The sequence below is a fragment of the Sphaerodactylus townsendi genome, linkage group LG04 (assembly GCF_021028975.2).
Source record: "Sphaerodactylus townsendi isolate TG3544 linkage group LG04, MPM_Stown_v2.3, whole genome shotgun sequence".
NCBI classification, from domain to species: domain Eukaryota; kingdom Metazoa; phylum Chordata; class Lepidosauria; order Squamata; family Sphaerodactylidae; genus Sphaerodactylus; species Sphaerodactylus townsendi.
Genome location: NC_059428.1, coordinates 54,917,318 through 54,938,402, shown reverse-complemented (window position 1 = coordinate 54,938,402; position 21,085 = coordinate 54,917,318). Strand labels below are relative to the sequence as shown.

At 40.3% G+C, this 21,085-nt stretch overlaps 1 protein-coding gene across 1 annotated transcript in view; it reads right to left on the bottom strand.

The window, feature by feature from the left end:
• GBE1 (1,4-alpha-glucan branching enzyme 1) overlaps positions 1-21,085 on the bottom strand; it is a 120,474-nt gene that overhangs the window by 18,594 nt on the left and 80,795 nt on the right. Inside the window, exon 5 of the mRNA XM_048494064.1 lies at positions 2,130-2,255. Within this exon, the coding sequence (XP_048350021.1) occupies positions 2,130-2,255 (126 nt within the window). The remainder of the gene's footprint in view (positions 1-2,129; positions 2,256-21,085) is intronic.

Sequence of the window (21,085 nt, the reverse complement as noted above, 5' to 3'; positions counted from 1 at the left end):
CAATGTTTCAATGTGATCCATTTCTTGTTACTTTAAAACTATGTTCTCTCCTGTCAGAGAATCTTTTCCATATTACTTTGTCCTATTATGTTGCAAAGTATTTTGTGGTACAAGGTAATGTGCATTCTCAATTCACAAATGATACTGGACTCTCCACTGTCCTGTTCAAACTGAACTGTGTACCCTGAAACATACACAATGCTCCTAAATGGCTGCAAACTTCATGGGAAAAGCAATGGTGGCACCACCCACCATTTTCACCCTTCTCACTGAACAAGCTGTGTTAAGCTTCTGGGAAGCTCAAGGTTAAAAACTGGTGCATTAAAAACAAAGAATGGAGTTTGTCAATTTCATTACTGTTATCCATAACGACTATTATTACTTAAAGTGCTTTTTATTGGGGATGTGTAAAAGGGGAGGAATACCATTAATATCTACCATTAAATCCGAAGGTTGGACTGATTAGAATATATAGCAGTACAGAAATAACACCATGAAATAATATTCTATGTTTTGCATAATAGCTAAATTGTAATTGCCAGGGACAGATAAAAGTCAGCAATGTCTACATATAAAGTCTACTCATAGCCTTTAGCTAGGACAAAGATTGTGGTTGGGAGGAGGAGGGAGCAAAAGTCCCTGGACAACTGTGCCCAGCATTGGCTCAGACTGGTGGCTCTAATGCTGCTTGATGCGGTCAGCCCTCATTTGGCCAGCTATACGTCAGGCAGCAGGCCTGCAGACCTGATGGCCAGGCTTCAGTTTAGTCCATACCACAAGTTTAAAAGAAGGGAGATAGAGGCAGACTGAGCATTCAGAGATGTGAGCCAGCATTCCTTCCATCTATTTCTCCTGGCAGGCACCATCCCCCACAACCCCAGTGAGGAAATGCTGTGAGGAGATCCCCCAAAATCCAAGGCCCCTTCCGCACACGCAAAACAATGTGTTTTCAAACCACTTTCACATCTGTTTGCAAGTGGATTTTGCCATTCCGCACAGCTTCAAAGAGCACTGAAAGCAGTTTGAAAGTGCATTATTTTGCATGTGCGGAACGAGCCCAAGTGAAGAAGCCCAGCATACAAGTCACCTGACTGTCTGTTATACCTGAGAGATGGAAGATTAGGTTTGTTGGAGTGGATTATGTCTTGAGGTCTAGCAAACAAAGCCAGCTGCTGCCCAGCGATAAAATTGTGGAGGTGGGGTTTTTTGTTCCACAGCAGTAAGAGTTGCTTTGAAAGGCAGAGAGGGAATTAGTTACTCATTACAAAATGCCTAAGGAGAAGCTCCTTCCAACTATATTGTTGAACTTTGGCAGTCAGCTCCACATTGTACAGTACAGGCAGAATGGTATAGTTCAGGGGTCTGCAACCTGTGGCTCTCCAGATGTTCATGAATTACAATTCCCATCAGCCCCTAACAGCATGGCCAATTGGCCATGCTGTCAAGGGCTGATGGGAATTGTAGTTCATGAACATCTGGAGAGCCACAGGTTGCAGACCCCTGGTATAGTTGAATTCACAGCCCATGAGAAGTAAGTTGCAGGATTGGGGCAGAGTAAATGGTATGTAGAGCTCAGAGTCTGCATGACCCTAAAAAGAAAGGCTCTTGGGGGATGTACATGAATGCTACCTTCAGTGCTGGCATACTGACCTCATCCCCAAGATGGTGGTACACCAACTTCTTTGTAGCCAGTCCCAAGACTAGATCTCTTTCTTTGGTTATCCCCAACAGGTGTGTGTGGGGGTGGGGGTTTGCTATTAGCAGTTGGACTGTCATCTGCACTTTATCCTACACTGCACCAAACCCTGAGAAACTTGTAATCATTAAAGTTGCAGTCTAATTTTCTCCAATCTAGTGCACCTATGTCATTCTTTTCTCCATCCCCTTTAAGTCATTCCTCACACTGGACCTAAGAGTAGATTACTAAAGTGTGGAATATTTCTAAGTTGTCAAAGTTTACTCCTCAAAGTATATGTATGTGCATGTGTTTTGAATTATTAACTTTGAATTACCAAGGTGTCAAAGCTTACTCCTCTAAGTATATGTCTGTATGTATGTTTTGAATTACTAAATGCTAAAGTCTCCACCGCCTTTCCTGCCATACATCTAAATTTTTAAGATTAGCTTACTCTGTATGGGATTGGTGGCTCCCAGTGTATCCAGTCATAAGTCACATTGGTACCTTGACGAGCTACATATCTTGCCCAAGGAGAAATGCGATAAAGAATCTCTCCAGTTTGGCTTCGTATCACTACCTAGATATAAAAACAAAAAACAAAACAAAAAACACATTAAAATAAGACACTAAACAAATAGAATAACCAGCACTCCTGCATCTTGTTTCATGTCTCCTCCAGTAAAACATATGCATACAAAATATTCAATACGATATTGTTACACTGTGTGTTTCCCCACACCACAGATAATAGCTGATGAAGTATAGAAGGAATGGGAGAACTCACAATACATGACTTAATCTACCGGTATACGTCCTGTATTATTAAATGCTACTAGACTAAAAGGAGGAGGAAGAGAATCCAAAATGCATAGTCCTATCCAACGAATAGACTACAAAATTGCAATGTGCAATGGTTTAACTATTTATCACCTTCTTTCAAATCACAATGAAAACAATTGAAATCAGCAGACAGAACATGAACATCTCCTATACTGACTTGTACAGTAATGGCCAAAGCCTAGTCTGAGAATGTTTTTAGGGACCGAATATATTACAGTTGCCACAGTGATGCTGCCCAAAACTGTCTTTCCACAGACAGAGATCCCTTCCATGTCACAGACTTATTATAATATCTGCCAAAAGCATACTGTGAGAGGAGAAGCCTGGGTAGTAAATAGTTCTATACCCAACAAATGGAGTGCTATTCACTCAACTACTGAAGGACCATTTTTGGCAGCATTTGTTTCCCTGGTGATCACTAACACAACCTAGAATTGGAAAATCTTATATCCAAAGAACAGAACAGCAAATTAAAACAAATCATGTTGTTTAAAGACACTCAATCATTGCCATTTCTCATTTCATCTATTTCCCAAAATACTGAGAACAGCTTCTCCACTAGATTCCTTGTACGCTAAATACAAAACAACAGAAGGACTCTGAGAGATCTAAGTTTCTCTTGACCTCTGCCAAAGAACTGTCTTTAATAGCTTGTCATCATGAAATGTTTTAATTGACTATGTCGTTCTTTTGTGTTGTACACCGCCCAGAGCCCTTCAGGGATGGGGCGGTATAAAAATCAATCAATCAATCAATCAATCAATCAATCAATCAATCAATCAATCAATAAATAAATAAATAAATAAATAAATACCTTTCTATTTGTTCAAACAATGAGAATGGAGGCTCTTGAGTAAGAGCAACACCATGAGCTTCTCCCAGAGGTATGTAGTAATGATCCACCTAATTACTATGACAATTTAGAATCTCAAGAGAGGGACATGCAAGACCTTGTGAGGGAAGGGAAAGCACACATTGACACCACTGGTAGTTTCCTCTTCTCTTGTTCACCCTATCAAAAAACCAACATCACTTACTTTCTCCCTGGAACTTTCTGGTCAGTGATTGTCCCTTTCCTCCACCCTGGTCACTGTTGCTTGCTTTTTTCCTCCCCTTTCCCTTTACTGCTTTCTATTCCTATCCTCTCCCATTTCACATATTTTTCATAATGTGTGGTTGTACGAGGTTGCTAGGCAACTGATAGGAACACACATCATTATCTTTGGAGGGGTTAATCTCTGTTGTTTTCCCCAATTTGTTTTTTTTTGGGGGGGGCGCATTATAAGATTTACAGAAACATCTCCCTTTTATGCATCTGGTCACACTGTGCAGATTTATTTTCATTATGAACTCTTACATCAGGCGTCCGCAACATGGCACCTGTGGGTGCCATGGTGCTTGCCAAGATTTCTTCTGGTTCCCACCAACTGTTTTTAGGAAGCCCCACTGAATAGACCTTAGTAGGATTCTGAGTAAACCTGATTAGCACTGTTCTTTTAGGGTCTACTCCTTAGGCCCACTCATTGTAGCACTATTTAGTAACGCTTCAAGGATCCACAGTCCAGTGATCTTATTCCCTCCTCCCTCCCACATGCACACCTTTTCTAGAGCAATGGAGCAGCAGTTCTGGCACTTGATAAGGCATGTGCAGTGGGGAGGGGAGGGGGAGACCAAGCTCCTCAGTCCCATTGAACTGTTTGCAACATTTTAAAATGACTTTACCATGGTGGTATCATCCTCGTGTGGTAGTCACATCTACTTTCGCCCTTTAACACTTAAGCTTTCCACTTTGAAAAACTGAAATGACAAGGGTCCTGAGGAAGATGTAACTTGGGTGACGAGTACCTCTATTAGAATATATATGTTAATCATTTCTATATGATATTTATATAGTACTTTTTGGCACAAAAACATTATTTATTAATGGACCTGGCAGCAACTACTTGCCCTCTCTCCAACTGAGTGGGGGAAATTGCCCTCTTTCTTCAAGGCATTTAGCAGGTGCTAGGGTACAGTTATCTGGAAGTGGGTCTACCTATAAACATAAGTTGTAAAATTTGCACAACATGGTCAGCCCTTACCTAGTTTGGAATACTAAAAGAACTGCCTTTTAACAGTTCCAAACAGGCTGCAAGCAAATAACTTACTGTTTTTGGCCAGTACTGAACAGCCTTACTAGTCTTTAACTAATTTGTACATAAATCTTCTCTTCCAGTTAATAAGTCCTCTTTGAAAGTCAGATGGTTTAGTATTAATGTTGAGTAGAGTAGTGGCAAAGTTTGCAGATGATACCAAATTATTTAGGATCATGAAAACCAAAGTGGATTTTGAAGAGCTACAGGAGGCTCTATCTAAATTGGGTGAATAGGTTAACAATATAGCAAATGAAGTTCGGTGTAAGGAATTAAGTGCACACTGATGTTCACTGGAACAAAAATCCCTTAACTTTAAATAAATGCTGATGGGTTCTGAACTGACTGAAACCAAAATGGAAAGAAAGTTTTATACTGGATAGCTCAATGAAAATGTTGATTCTGTGCAGCAGCAGTAAAAGGGGAAATTCCACAATGGAGAGAGGGATTGAGAAAAAACAGCAAATATTGCAGTGGTCTTGTATAAAGGAACAGTACACCAACATTTGGAATATTGTGTACAGTTCTGGTTGCCATGCCTCAAAAATGATACTTTAGACATGGAAAAAGTAGAGAAGATGGTAATCAGGATGATTAAGAGAATGAAACAACTTTCCTAAAAGGAAAGGCTGAAGATTCTTGGAATTTATAATATAGAAAAAAATAGAATAGGTTAAGGGGGGCATGAGAGAGATTTGTAAAATTATGTATGGGGTACAGAAAGTGGATAGAGAAGCTTTTTCTCCTTCCCTCCCACATGGCTACTAAAGTACTTGGCCACCCCTGATATTCAAAAATTAGGATTATTTCTGAGCAGCCTCTAAAAGCTGCATTGTTGATGTGGCAAACTTCTGTTTTATTGTGATTTTTTCCTTAAAATTATCTATAGAGTATGGCTTATGGACTACTAAACTTGAAGAAACTTGAATTTCCCCCACTCCCATAATACTGGAACTTAGGGGTACTCAGTGGTGCAGGACAGAAACAAGTTAATACTTTACTCAATAAGTAATTAAATTATGGAATTCACTCTTAGTAAAGGTAGTGATGGTCATGATCCTAGATCCATGGTGGCGAACCTACGACACGCCAAATGTTCATGGACTACAATTCCCATCAGCCCCTGCCATGCAATTGTAGTCCATGAACCTACGGCACTCCAAATGTTCATGGACTACAGTTCCCATCAGCCCCTGCCATGCAATTGTAGTTCATGAACATCTGGAGTGCCGTAGGTTTGCCACCACTGTCCTAGACAAATTTAAAAAGTTAGACAGATTCTGGATAGCTCCATCAATGGCTACTAGCAGTGGTAAGCAAAGGGAACCTCCATATTGTTTCCATATTGTAAACTCCATAATGTAGTGTTTACATTATAGCATTCAGCCAGTGTTAGAGTCAGTTTAATTTAGCTTGGGTGTAAGTTAGTTTGGTAGAATGTGCTTCTGTTAGTAAACTAGGCTTCCTGTGCTAACACAACTGTAGTGACGGGGGGTGGGGTTAGTTTCTGGGTTGATACTTGTAGAGTATTCTGGAAAGAGAAAGTCGCCATCTACTTATTATGTTTTGTTTATGTTGCTAGGGATGTTATGATGTTGATGTTGTTGAAATGTTAAAATGTTGCTCTGTTATTCCATGATGTTATGATTATTGATGTCTTGGTTTATATAACATTTTGATATGATGTTGATGCTTTTGTTATAACCCTATGTTTGAAAGGTTATATTTATTGTAGTTAGAATGTTTAATTGTAATATGATTGACATTTATTTCATGTTGTTGATAGTATGTTCTTTGATGTTTGTTGCCTATTATTATGATTACTGTATTGCTATTGCAGTGTTGTTCACCGCCCTGAGTCCTTCGGGGGATGGTGGCATACAAATCTAATAAACCATAAACCGTATTAAGAGACTTCGGCCTCTATGCCCTGCTAGTTGGACAACTGTTCAGCCACTGTGTGAAACAAGATGCTGGACTAGCTGAACCACCGTTTTGATTCAGCAAGGCTCTTCTTAGGGTTTTTATGCTTTGGTTACCAAGCACTGGGACAAATGACTCAGAAAATTATGTATGATGGTTTTATTAAACTTCACAAGCTGGCTCTTCTTGGATAATATCTAGTATCCATATTTTACTTGCTGTAACTCCCCCTTTTCCAGAAGAGGCACTCAAATTAATGTGTACATTCTTATTGTCCAAAAGACAGTCCCAAACCACTGTGCTCTGTTTACAGATTCAGCTAAATCTTTCTTTCTTCCAGCAAATGCCTTTGCTTAAATATTGTCTGCTAAAAAGTGTGGTGGCAATGTGAGTTAATCCATCGGAGTCGGTGCAGTTACAGAAATCTCAGCTCCGTGTAGAGCCAGTAGAATGAAAGCATAATGGTAGTATGTGTGTCCAGGAATCCAGCATTCCAAATCAACTCCAAAAGAGATGGATCAAGTGAATCATGAAATAGAAATGATTATTAAGGGAACAAAGTTTTAAAGTTGAGGAAGCTCATTTTGTCATTTGGAGGTAATTTGAAAAGGGCAATGTCTTTCTTTGAATGCAAGCGAAACGGAGTCCGACTGGGTGGCCAGAGGCACTTTAAAACATCAGCAATATGTATTGTAGCTTACTATTCCATGATTTAATATCACCTGTAATGTCATACCTGCATAGATAAAGGCACACGAACCACTATATTCCATATATTCAGAAACATTACAGCAACCATTTTAGTACCACTTAAATTCCATGCCATGTGATGGTTACTCTCATGTGGTGAGCACAGGATGAATAACTTACAGAAAGAAAAAAAATCATCCCAGTTCTTCCTATTTCCTTTATTTCCTTAGAAATAAGCAGCAAAATCCAGAACTTTACAATCTATTTTGAAAATAAAGAACTTTATCTTTATACATATTGAGCAAGAAAGTCTTGGTACTTAAAAAAATGGAACTCTTTAATTTAAATAAGATTTGCACAGGAAAAAAGATCATCCCAAGGGATTTGCCCCCACGTGTACTTTGACGAATTAATGATTAGTCAGTTACCACCTGTATTATACCATCATAGGATCTTATTAAATTTATAATTACATCCTTAGTACCCCTGGATTCCTCTTGCAAAATGTTATGTAGAGGCATGCATGTATTCCCTAGGGTGTCCTTTACACAGCTCTAGTAGAATTAAAAAGGAACAATATATCTAACAGAAGTAATTAATTTTGTTTAATGTAAGCATTTTTATTTTAGAACAATTTCTCTATTGGCAATTATGCAGCAATATAGTAGACCTCTCAGCAAAACAGAAAGAATGCATTGATCCACTGTAATAGTTTGTTAATGCTGTGTAAGGTACTGTCTCTGAAAAAAGAACAGATTTTTTTAAAAAACATGCCAAAACAAAGTGCACACTGGTCTACCATACTGATGACTAAAGAATAGTTCTCTGCAAAACCCAATCAATATTCAAAATATTTATTACCAGTGGTGGGATTCTGAGATTAGAATAGAAAGGCTTATGCTCAAATCACCACTAATGTGCGCTTTGTCAGACTCCGAGATCAAGGTATGATATTTCCACATACATCTAATCCTGATATATGTAATTTAGCTTCTATGACATCACTGTGTAACTGTGTAACAACTCAAGCTGGCATTAAGGAGAATTTATATTTAAGAGACATTATTAAATGTTTCACCTTGTCTGAAAATTTAGGATGAAGATAAAGCATGAGTTACCAAGTTAAAAGCCATTGAGCACAGATACCTGGGCGTAGAAGCAGCTAGTTCTTTAAAGGGAAGGTTTTACTGAGTTGATGTACATTAGTGTCATCTCAAAAGGAGCATGACAATCTATTTTGCAAATAAAGAACTTATTTATTTTAAGTTTGCTTTTTTCTTATTTCAAATATTAACAGAAAAGGTAAATAAAACAAGGAGTAATTATAGATCAAGCAATTAGAATTTCATGGCTGCTTTTACAAATGTTAATTAACAAGATAACCTTGTACAAACAAAACATTCCCTGAAATCACATATTCAGACAAAGCAAACAATATGATCCCATCCTGAGGTGCACTGTATTCTATTGAGGAAAACCTTACATGGCTGTGGGAATTAGAGAGACTAAAATCACATGAGATCTATGATCAAATCCATTGTATGTACTGGGAAGGGGGCGTTTATTAGGCACCATCCTAAGGGTTACTCTCTCACACATTTTAGAAGTCCTGAGACAGAGGAGAGAGATTGGATTCTTCAACATGTGTCTCAGAATAGGCATTTTGCTAGCACAGTTTCAAGCAAACACATGCACTTAACAACTCCTTTTATAGCATTATTCTGGGGGGGGGAGTCCTCAAGGACCTGGCTAGGTGTTACATTGGCATATCCTGAAGGTTTACCCAGAATATCCTACAGGTATGGCAGCATGGTGGCTGGTGGTTCCCTGAAGGAGCCAACCACCCTAGATACAGTGGTGTATGGCATACCTGTTACAACAGCACTGAAAAAGGCAACTCTAGCTCATTGAATGAGTTAGTTGGCTTCCTAAGCTGCTCCAGAACAGAAATATCCCCACAAACTGGCAAAAAGTTATTTTTAAAAATGTGGGGTGGCTCACATGAGCACATGCAAAAGAAGAGGCAAAGCACAAGCCACAAGCCCCAGTATAGCTGACTATAGCTGCAATCAAACACATCTCTTTCTAGCAATGGGCAAACATCCTTCCTGCACCCTATCACATCCTTCCTAGACTACCTAAACCATGGACTGGAAGCCCCATCGTTCTCATGATCAAGAGCACAGCATGGGACCTTGTTTCTGAGGTCTCTGTCACACAGGGGCATAATGCCCATTGGGCAAAGTGGGCAGTTGCCCAGGACACCCCCTTGTGGCGGACACCAAAAATGCAGGGTTCGTTTGTTTTTGGGGGGTATTTTAGTGGATTTTCCGTTTTTGGCTTGCAGGGGGCACAGTTTTTAGGCTAGCAGCACCAAAATTTCAGGGATGTTTCGGGATACTCTCCTGATGCTATCACCCAGGTTTAGTGAGGTTGAGTTCAGGGAGTCCAAAGTTATGGACTCCCAAAGGGGGTGCCCCATCCTCCATTGTTTCCAATGGGAGCTAATAGGAGATGGGGGATACACCTTTGAGGGTTGATAACTTTGGACCTCCTGAACCAAACTTTACCAAACCTGGGAGGTATTATCAGGAGAGTCTCTTACTGATACTAGCCAGGTTTTGTGAAGTTTGGTCCAGGGGGTCAAAAGCTATGGACTCCCAAAGGGGGTGCCCCATCACCCATTGTTTCCAATGGGAGCTAACAGAAGATGGGTGCTACACCTTTGAGGGTCCATAACTTTGGACCCCCTGAACCAAACTTCACCAAACCTTGGTGGTATCATTAGGAGAGTTTCCTAGAGATACCCTGAAAGTGTGGTGCTTCTAGCTTAACAATTGCACCCCTGACAGCAGGCACCCCCTCCCCAAATTTCCCCAGATGTTCCTTTTAAATCCCCCTCCCTTTGGCATGGATTTAAAGGGAGAATCTGAGGTCCCCAGTTTAAACATTGAAAGTGATGCTGTTTCAGGGTGGGGGAGAATCAACCCCAAAATAGCATCACTTTCAATGTTGTTTAAACTGGGAACCCCAGATTCTCCCTTTAAGGTGGATTTAAAAGTAGAATCTGGGCTCCCTAGTTTAAACACCATTGAAAATGATGCTGTTTGGAGGTGGATTCCAGCATCACTTGTTTAAACTAGGGAGCCCAGATTCTCCAGAAATGCAGAGAGAGGGCACAGAGGGGTCATCTAGCACTAGAATTCAAGGGAGAGAGCAAATTCTTGGTCTGTGGCTAACACTCTTGTTTCCGAACTGTACAGGTGTCCGATTTTTGGAGAAAAACACCAAAGGGATGACTGCACACTGCATGCTGATAGATGAGAAGGAATGGGGGTTTAGCAGCTTCAGTCTGAGAGTGTGCCCTTGCCTTACCCCTTCTCCCTCGCATGGCTAGCAGTATGCCCCAAATCAAACCATGGGGCATTCTCCCAAGACAGTACCACTATGAGTTATGCCAATGATGGAAAGGGGCATCAGGGATGGTAGCAGCCCCATACTGAACTGACGTTCTCTTTCGTCAAGTGGAGTTTGGAGTGACTGGCAACTATCCCACTGCTGGCCAAACATTCATAGCACCTATTGCCTTGATGGATCAAATTTCTCAATAGCAAGCAGCAGCAGCACTGGATGGAGCAGACAATACAGCAAATAGGTAAGTGGCCAAATACTGTTTGGGGAACCATGGCATTTGTCTCAGAGGGGTATTCCTGGGATTACAAAGCAGCTCATAGCCTACTCCTCACTTCAGCTCCCAGACAAGAAGAGCCCCTTATGCAAAGTCCAAGGGCACGCCAGAGTGGGAGATGTCCAATAGAGATACTCAAGCCTGCAGCCACTGCCGTTTACCACCTATAAGATGGAGGAAGGAGCGAAAAAGCCAAGGAACCAGGCTAGTGCATTTGCCCTTTCAGGATAAAACAGTTGGCCAACTGGTGCAAAGATACTTCCCGCCTCTGCCCAGTGCTTGAGGCATGGAAGCCAGAACCCAGGGTCCTGGAACGGAGCTTAAAACCTGCAGATCATGGCCAAGTCTGGGACCTTATTCTTGCCCAGCACTGTATTTCTGTCGCGGCCCTTCTGCCAACCTGTAGGGCAATGATCCCTACATTCTGGGGTGCGTCCAAGTGGCTTGCAGGATTTACTCATTCAACACCTTTTGTACCCAAAGGGAACTTCAGTGAATAATGCGATAGACCTGAGTTTCTGATCTGCGTGCTATGCCTTCCTTGATCAGGCAGCTGGTATCATCTGCTCCTGTTGCCCAGAGACTCCATTCACAAAATGTGACAGTCGGCCTTCCAATTGCTCCCCATTCACCCTGTTGATTTATGCCAGTGGTGGCGAACCTATGGCACGTGTGCCAGAGGTGGCACTCAGAGCTCTCTCTGTGGGCACGCGCACACAGAGTTCATCATGTAGGAGGAGCAGAAAATCACACACACACACACCCCACACACATCTAGGCTGGCCTTGCTTCTGAGTAAACCCTCCTAGGGTCGTGATTCACCCATTCAAAGCGTTGCACGGTTGCTTCACCAAGCTTACTCCTGAGTAATGTGCGCCTTGGAGCAAACCGTTTTTTTCTAAACTAAAACATCAGTATTCAGGTTAAATTGCCATGACGGCACTTTGCGATAAATAAGTGGGTTTTGGGTTGCAATTTGGGCACTCAGTCTCGAAAATGTTCACCATCACTGATTTATGCCTCCTGGGATTTAAATTTGGAAGCCAGAGGTATGTGCATAAGGCCATGCCCATGGGCTGCTCAGAAGCATGTGTAGTCTTTGAAACATTCAGCACATTTCTGGAATGGGTCATGAAGGAACATTCTGGGTCACCCCACATGCATTCTCTGGATGATTTTCTGTTCATGGGTCCAGCTGACTGAAATGTCTCCTGGAGGTACTTGTAGCCCCAGGCTTGAATGTGTATGTATACAAATTTCCCATTTGTAATCATGATAACCAGGTTAATTTCAGTCAGCTTGTTTAAAGTGTGTGACTGACCATGAGATCTGGATCAGGCTAGAAAAAGATTTATTGATATAATAAAGACTACCTAATTCTACAGCTGAGGTGGCTGTAGAAGATTTTCAGACGTCAATAATGATCCCCATTAGCAGAAAGATAATACTGTAGTATTGGTACTTCTGGCCAGGGCTCCACTCTGGAAATCTAAATCAGTTAAGCTGTTAGAAGTATGGTTTGTTGTTTCTGAATGCTCAATTCAGTCTTTCCACATTGTGTATTCATAAAAGCTTGCATTTCACACAAATGTCAGGCTAATGGAATACTATAAATTGCAGAGGATAGAGATAATAGCTTCTTATACACTGTCCCTGTAAATAACCAGTTTCTGATATTTGCATATTTATATTAAAGCTGTTCCACTCAAACAGTATTTAGCATGATGACAGTCTCTGATGTCCAGTTGTATTTTAGTCACTTGCTCAAAAGTCACATTTGCCAACAGTTATTTTCAAGCAGCTTCATGCTAAGAATGTTTATAGGGCAGCAAATTAATTTACTTTAAAAAGAAAAAATCTCAGTGGAAGGCTTCAAACAACATATTATTGATTTTTCATTATGCCATTATGTTGTGTTGGCAGGCTATCTGAACAGTGATAGGGACATAATCCTACATGTCAGACTTTTAGGGTATTTTTAAACTAACTTCCTCTGTAATGCTTTTTTTTTTTTCACTGGAAAGACCTATTTCAGCAATAGGTTCTTTCCAACTAGACTTCTATTTCAACAGGGTTGAATTTGAATTTTATCTCCTTTCCATGTTCTCTCCCAGCTTTATGCTGTTTGGCTTTTTGTCTACTTTTACATTGCTTGCCTGGTGTTTCAAAATAATGATGCTTTGTTTCATTGCTTGTGTTTTAGTTTGTTTAGTAGTTGAATTCTTGTGCTTGTGGTTTAACTGTTTGATTTTCTGCTAATAGCTCCCTCAAGTAGTTTTTGAAGAGGGTAGGGTATACTTCCTTTAAAACAAATATCGGTTCTTAAACATTTTTCATCTAGTAATAAGCAGTGTTTACGTAGGCAGTGGGGCTGATTGTGGGACATTCTGTTCCTTTTCCTCACTATACTTGAGGAAGTCACAATCACTAATGTATTATATGTACAAGATTTATGGCTCCTTAATTTCTTTTGATTTATCATGTCATGTACAGGTATTTACAGTTCTAGCTGGGATAGTATCTGTGATAGGCAGCAATCCAACCTTCAGTCTAACTGCTGTGGTGCCACCCCATTGCCTCAAGAAGACTTTCTGGCAGTGCAAGGAGGTAGAACCCCACCCCACCCCCAAATCCCCTGCCACTGGAAAGCCCTCTATAGGCTTAATGGTGGTATAAGTCCAAGGTATGGGCTGTGACATAAAAGGCTGGCATAAGCCCAAGTCCTGAGCTACAGCGCAACTGCCTGCAAACCTAGGGTGGAAGTAGACTAACATCACCTCCAGCACCGGAAACACTCTGGTTTGACTGGTCACCAGTGCGGCTCCTCTGGGGGCTGGTCTTCTGCCTGTGGAAGGGGCAAATGCATTGACACACAGTTCTATATGTGCTGCATTTCTGAACTGTAGAAACAAAACAGATCCATAAACCTTCACTGGCTTTGTCTCATTATCAGTACAGGATAATATAAATGTAACTTTATAGTGGCTGAAACTTTGATGTTAAAGTGAACATTTGGCAGGGAAGAACACATTGGTTTAAGAACTTTATTCTGTGTGAGGAGAATGAAAGTGTTTAAGGAACTTCAAAGAACAGATTGGAAAAAACTCTAGCTCTATTATCATTAGTTCCCACTATTTGGCTGTACATGAGACAAGAATGGCACATGCTTCACTGGTTAGAAGAACACAAAGTGCTTGGATGGTTACTTGCTTGAATTTCTTAGGGTTTTGTGACAGCATGTTTGAGAAGACTAATTCAGGAATGTCCACATCAAAACTGGTGTAATAAGGTGGAATGAAGTTTTACATTTGTCATGTTAAGCATGGAGGAATCTGAGCACTAGTTGTAGATTTAAATCCCCAAATTTTAAATATTTTAACACACTCATGTTTTCTAGAGCAACTAACATTAGTACATTACATACAGTCACACTTCATTATCAATCTGGATGATGTGAATTGTTCTACGTTGTCATTGGGCAGCAGCTATCAAGATCAATTTTATTTTATCACTACCTGAATCCTATAACCAGATGAGAATGTAACATGGGGGTCGGGGGGTTGGACACTGTCCACAGTATGCTCTATTCCTTAAGTGTGTCTAAAGTATCTATTTACATTTAGACTGCTTGTTATAAAGGTGGTGAATGAAAATGAAAGGGCATATATGTGTATTCACACAGTCCTCAAATCCTAAGGCAACCACTGAGGCAATTCTTTATTAAATAATACAGATTAAAACTCACAACTTTCACAGCATTGAATGTTATTGGAACTGCTTGGAAATTCCCTTTGGAAATACAATCTACTAAGGCTGATGGATCCAACTTGTTTTCATATGGCATTAGAGTATGCCTCCCTGCTAGTATAGGTAGATGCTCTTGCCAGTACCCATGAGCTGCAGGGAAAAAATATGGCACAGTGCTAGAGCCAAACACACCTAGATACCCTCCTTCACATCTAGCAGGGTGTTAGACAATGAAATGGCAAGAGTAATAGTACAGAAAGACTCAGAACAAAACCAATAAGGCACAGGCTAGAGTTCATTTGAAAACCTGTGGTGGTGATGGCACCAAATATATTTATCTGCCACCATTTTATCCTCACAAAGTAGACCTGTGGAACTGTCCTGGATGCTTAGGGGCCTGTTGGGCTCTGGCATACAGAAGCCAAGTACAATAATTTTGCTAAGCACTTTGCAGATAAAATCTCACATCTGTTCTTATTTGGACCATGAATTAGAAGCCACAGAATTGGATGTTCATAAGAAAAGTCCAGCCAGTCCTCAAGATAGGTGGTCCATCTGTAGTCCCAGCATCCTCTCCCTTTGAGTAGTAGAATAGTTCCTCTAGAGACCAAACAACAGAGCACAGAGGCCAAGGCCTTCCCCTGATGCCTGGTATTCTCCCGGCACTGGTATTCAGAGGTTTACTATCTTTGAATGTGAATGTTTCCCTTAGTCACCACTAACAGATCGACCCTTCAGGAATCTGTGCCCTTAGAAAGTTGTCTATGTCTGCAGTTATCACTACGTCTTTAGGCAGTGAATTCCACATTTCAGTTACTCATTAAGTAAAGTAGTTCATCCTGAATCTACTGCCAATCAGCTTCATTGGATGCCCTCAAATTCTAGTATTTTGGAAGAGGAAAGTCATCTCTATCCACTCTCTTTCCCCGGCCTATGAATAATTTTACAAAATCTCTACCATATCCACCCAGTCACCTAAACTGAAAAATCCCAGGAACCTCAGACTTTCCTCATAGCAAAAGTGTTCCAACACCCTAATCCTTTTGGATTGCCCTCTTCTGAACTTTTTCTGGCACTGTGATGCTCTTTTTGAGATACAGTGACCAAAACTGCACACAATATTCCAAATATGGCCACATCATAGATTTATATGGCATTATAAATATTGGCTGTTTTATTTTCAGTCCTGTAAAATATTGGCTGTTTTATTTCTTCATAATCCACAACATAGAATCTGACTTTTTATTGCTACAGAACACTGGGTTGACATTTTGTTGTGGACGAACTCCAGCTTCACTTGGATAGAGGTGGTTCGAAATTGTTGGTGTTGTTAGATCTCACTGCAGCATTCGATATTGTAGATCATGACCTTTTGGTCCACCGCCTCGCTGGTGTTGGAGTTAGGGGGTCAGCCCTGTGCTGGCTGATTTCATTTCTCCAAGACCAGGGACTGCAGGTGATGTGGCGGGGGGGGGGAGAACTCCAGATGACATCCCATAGTTTGTGTGGTGCCACAGGGAGCAATCCTCTCCCCGATGCTTTTTAACATCTACATACATCCCCTGGCAAGTCTGGTCCGGAGTTTCGGGCTGCGGTGTCATCAATATATAGATGACACGCAACTCATGTTCACGATGGAGGGCCAACCGTCTATGGACCCTGAGGCTCTCCAGCATTGTTTGGATGCTGCTGCTGGTTGGCTGAGTGTGAGTCGGCTGAAATTACATCCTACAAAGACAGAAGTCCTGTGGCTGGGTCGGGGAGAACGTCCGGTGTTCTTTGGCCTGCCTGTGCTTAATGGGAAGGATTTACAGCTAGCCTCATCTGCCAAAAGTCTGGGGGTGATTCTGGACCCAGTACTATCAATGGAGGCCCAGGTCACCCGAACGGCTCAGACGGCATTTTTCCATCTGCGGCAAGCACGGCAATTGGCCCTGTATCTCTCCCATCCTGATCTAGCCACTGTGATTCATGCAACGGTCGCCTCCAGGCTAGACTACTGTAACTAGCTCTATGCAGGCTTGCCTTTGGCCATGATCCAGAAACTGAAACTCGTACAGAACGCGGCAGCCAGGCTTCTTACAGGAGTATCGAGCAGGAACCAGATTACTCCAGTCCTATACTATCTGCACTGGCTGCCGATCGAGTTCCAGGTCATGTTTTAAGTGCTGGTCTTGACCTTCAAAGCCATTCATGGCCTTGGACCTACATACCTGCGAGACCGCCTCTCTCCATATTGCCCTATTAGTCCCCTCCGTTCATCGGAGGAGGACCTCTTGGTGATCCCTGGCCCTAAAGCTATCAGGCTGGCCTCTACAAGGGCCAGGGCTTTTACAGCCATGGCCTCCACCTGGTGGAACAGGCTTTCAAGGGAGATCATGGCCCTGCAAGACTTGCAGAGTTTCTGCAGGGCCTGTAAGATGGACCTGCACTGCCAGGCATTTGGCCAGCCTGGTTAAATACATCACTGCCATTTCATTTGGCCTCCCATGGGCATAAAGGTGAAGGGGGGGGGGGTAGGGATGAAACGCCATCTGATGATATATGGTTCCTTTTTTATTATGGTAAATAGTTGTTTTATGTGTTGTTTTAAGATGTTTTATACTGTTGTTACTGTTTATTACTGTTGTTCACCGCCCTGAGCCCCTAGGGGGAAGGCTGTTTAGAAATCCAATAAATAAATAAATAAAATAAAGGGAAAGAGGAAACAATGGAAGAGGAATATGAGATGCCCTCCACAAGTCTTTGAAAGTCCCCTGCTTGCATAGGTAACACAGAGCAAATGGCAGGCATGAGCTAATCTCCAAATGCGAGTATTCAACATTGGATAGGGAATACAGCAAGAAGAAACTGAAGGTGGTAAGAAAAGTCTTTGCAGTGATTCAAACCAGAATCCTGTACACTGTAGAGTATGCGTAGCACTTTGACTTTCTTCACAAATATGATACAATGCTATGTAGACATTTTTGTGATCTAGACACAGTTATCACTTCATTAAAGAAAATATAATCATTGGCATTATAAATTCCTATTAAATATTTAATATAAGTATCAACTGCCAGAAAACAAATTAGGCATACCATTCTCTCATTTTTGCCATAAATGTTTTGTCAGCCTATTTTTATTAAGAAATATAAAGGACTTCAAACCAAGCAGCAAAACCTTATCTCCAAAACAGGCTATGCCTTAGTTTTCCAAAAGAGGGAGATATTACTCCACTTGTGAAAAAAAAAATACACAAAAACACCCAACAACCCCAAACTAATGCTTTCTATTTCAATGAACCACCTAAAATACATTCTGGTGAATTATTAAAAACCAGCAACTTCCCACAATTTTACTTTGTATTAAATGTCACCTTATGTGTCATTATGGGTCTATTCATTAAAAACATAAATCTAACTTCTATATCCGCATCTATGCTATATTAACCAAAATGAAAACTCTAATCACTATTGCAAAAAAAAAAGATACAACATACAAATAACAAAGGATAAAGCAGTAGACCCAGAGAAGTGATAATAATATTAATGGTAGTATGGCAGGGAGGGCAGCATAGTATAACCCAGTCTCATCATATCTTAGAAACTAAGCAGGGTGGGTACTTCGAGGGGAGACCACTAAGGAAGACTCAGCAGAGTAAGACAATGACAAACCACCTCTGCTTCTCACTTGCCTTGAAAGACCCTTTATGTGATCACCAAAAGCTGTTTGTAACTTGATGGTGCTGTAGTCACTCACAGTGGTAGTTTGATGGCTAGTCAAAAGCCTGGCTAGACACAATCTTTAGAATGCGGAAAAAAAATAAGAATGTGAAAAAAATATATAAGCAGGATGGCCCTGAATAAGAATTCAGATTTCAGAATATGCACATTGGCGCATTCAATAGAGTTGCAGCATACATACCACTAAAAGAACCAACGAAGTAGTGGTGCAATGCGGCTGGGTGGCTGAAGCTTGTGAACTGAAGTAATCAGGAAGGGATAGTAAAATAAGCAAAACAAATCAGCCTAAATTGCCCAGTTAGCAGCAATTCTGAAGCAGATTCAGGATTTTTATCCTGTTTGGTTTTCATTATAAAACTGCATAATAAAAGGTTATAGCCAGAATGTGGTCTGGCCATTTCACATCTCTCAATAACAGCAATGTTTAGAAGCAGACAGTTGTACCCCATCTTCTTATAACTACCACTGTTAATGAAATTATGGGCCACCTTTTACAGGTAGTTTAGGCCACTTCCACAACAAAAAGAGTTGCCTTCTAAATAAGCATAATGGCCCATTAGGTATAGAATGCTTACCTCAGGGCTCTTCAAAGGCTCTTCAGTGTGCAGCGGACTTTCACAGGAGTCTCCTAGCCTTTTTCTGTGTTTACACATGAAGAGCCATTCTCTGCCTGCCCCAAGTCAGTTTGCTGGTCTCAATAGGCCTCTGCAGCTTTTCCTGGTTCTCTTAACTCTACCCATCAACTCCTTTTAAAGGCACAGCTCTAACCACACCCATAACTTCATATGTTAAAGCCCTTTAAATTGCATTTATATTGATATACCTATGATGACAAGTATATTCACATTGTAGCCCCTTTCCCAACATACCCCCCCCATGAAAGAGACAAAGCCATTCCAGTGACCACCCTCTTTTGAAGAAGGGGAACATGTGCTAGATTCCCCTCCATGTAAAACACCGTTTTGGGGGGAACCTTTGCACAGGCACCACCACCAAATCAATGCGGTGTTGCTCCCCCCCCCCACTCCCCGAAACAGTGTTCTTGAACCTCGCTCCCCAAACAAGAGGTGCTTATAAAATTTCATTGGTATTCTTCACAGAGTTATCTTACTTACCTCATAGGGTTGTTATGAGGATAAAAAAGGAATGGAATGATTTAGGATTACCATTTAGGATTACCATTTGGGAGTAAAGTGGGATATAAATGAAGTAAATAAATTAAAACAAAACAAGAAATCACTGTTTACATTGTTACTTACACTAAACCCTTTAAACCAGGGAATAAAAGTACCTGAGACACAGTTTAGGATAAATAAGGACACAGTATTATTAAATTGGGGACTTTTTATAGATCAGCATATTCAATCTTAATCTACCCATCCTCTTCAACATTAATAAATTAAATAAATTAGATTAGATTGATTAAACTAGATTAAAATGTATATGCAATGTAGTATTTGTGTTAACTATTAACTTGAGCTCATTTTACCATTTGAGCTTTGAGTGTAAATAAATATGAACTGTTCATATTATTTCATTGCTTTTAATCCCGTATCGGGCCATTTATTTGCAGTTACAACATACACATCTGAAATAAGAGCAACTGCATTAATTACAGACATTTTGATAATATGGGATTACAATTTCAGGGAAATGGGTTGCTGGGGGTACACGAATGAAAAAATGTTGGTAACCACTATATTGAATTTAGAATCAATATATAAGAAAAGACAATAAGATTACATACTGTGTTCTAATTCTTTTGAAATGTGATTCACAGGACACTTTTCAAGGGTAGCTTGACTTATATTTGTTGCCACTTGATATATGTTGACTTTTCCCAATTAAACATTTCATCTTAATTGTTAATATAAACTATATGAAAAACATGATATAAATTATTTTGTTGCATGGCATACTGAAATTGTGACCCATTTTCCTCTTTGCTGGTATTATTCCCAAATTATATCAACATTATTATTTTTGAACGCATTTGACTATATTAATACTGCATTAATATTGATTATATTATAATTTCTCATTTGTTGGGATTATAGTAAATCTTTTTAAAAAAGAAAAAGAAAAAGAAAAAAGAAGAATCTAAGACCGAAGGTAAGAATTAGTACAAGTTTTAGCTCACATATTTGAAGGTGACCATAGCTTAGAAAAAAGTATGTTATTTGTTCCCTAAGCTGTATATAATTAGCTCCCTCCCATCATCATAGACAAAATTAGGAAGGTTTCCGGGGTGTCAGTTAAACAAAGCTGAAATTAATGATAAAATTGACTTCCCCTACTGTTTGATTTTCAACAGAACTCAATTAAAAAACCAGCTATCAAAAGAAAGCTCCCATTAGTAGTTTACACATGATAACTTCAGAAGACAATTCTGAACGCACTGTAGGTATTTTACTGGCAATCTCAATACCTGACAGTTTCTAGTGAAAGCTATCTTTCATCATTTGTTGTTATTATTTTGAGCTCAAATCATTTGAGCAAGAACAGCTATAATATTTATAACATCATATGACAATTTCATATGGGTGTACAAGTTAAAAAAATGTTTACCAGTAGCCAATACAGCATAACAAAGACAAAATATGCTAATTAAGAGAATTCAAATCATTCCAGAGGACATAAATGTCTACTTTTTTCCTAGTAA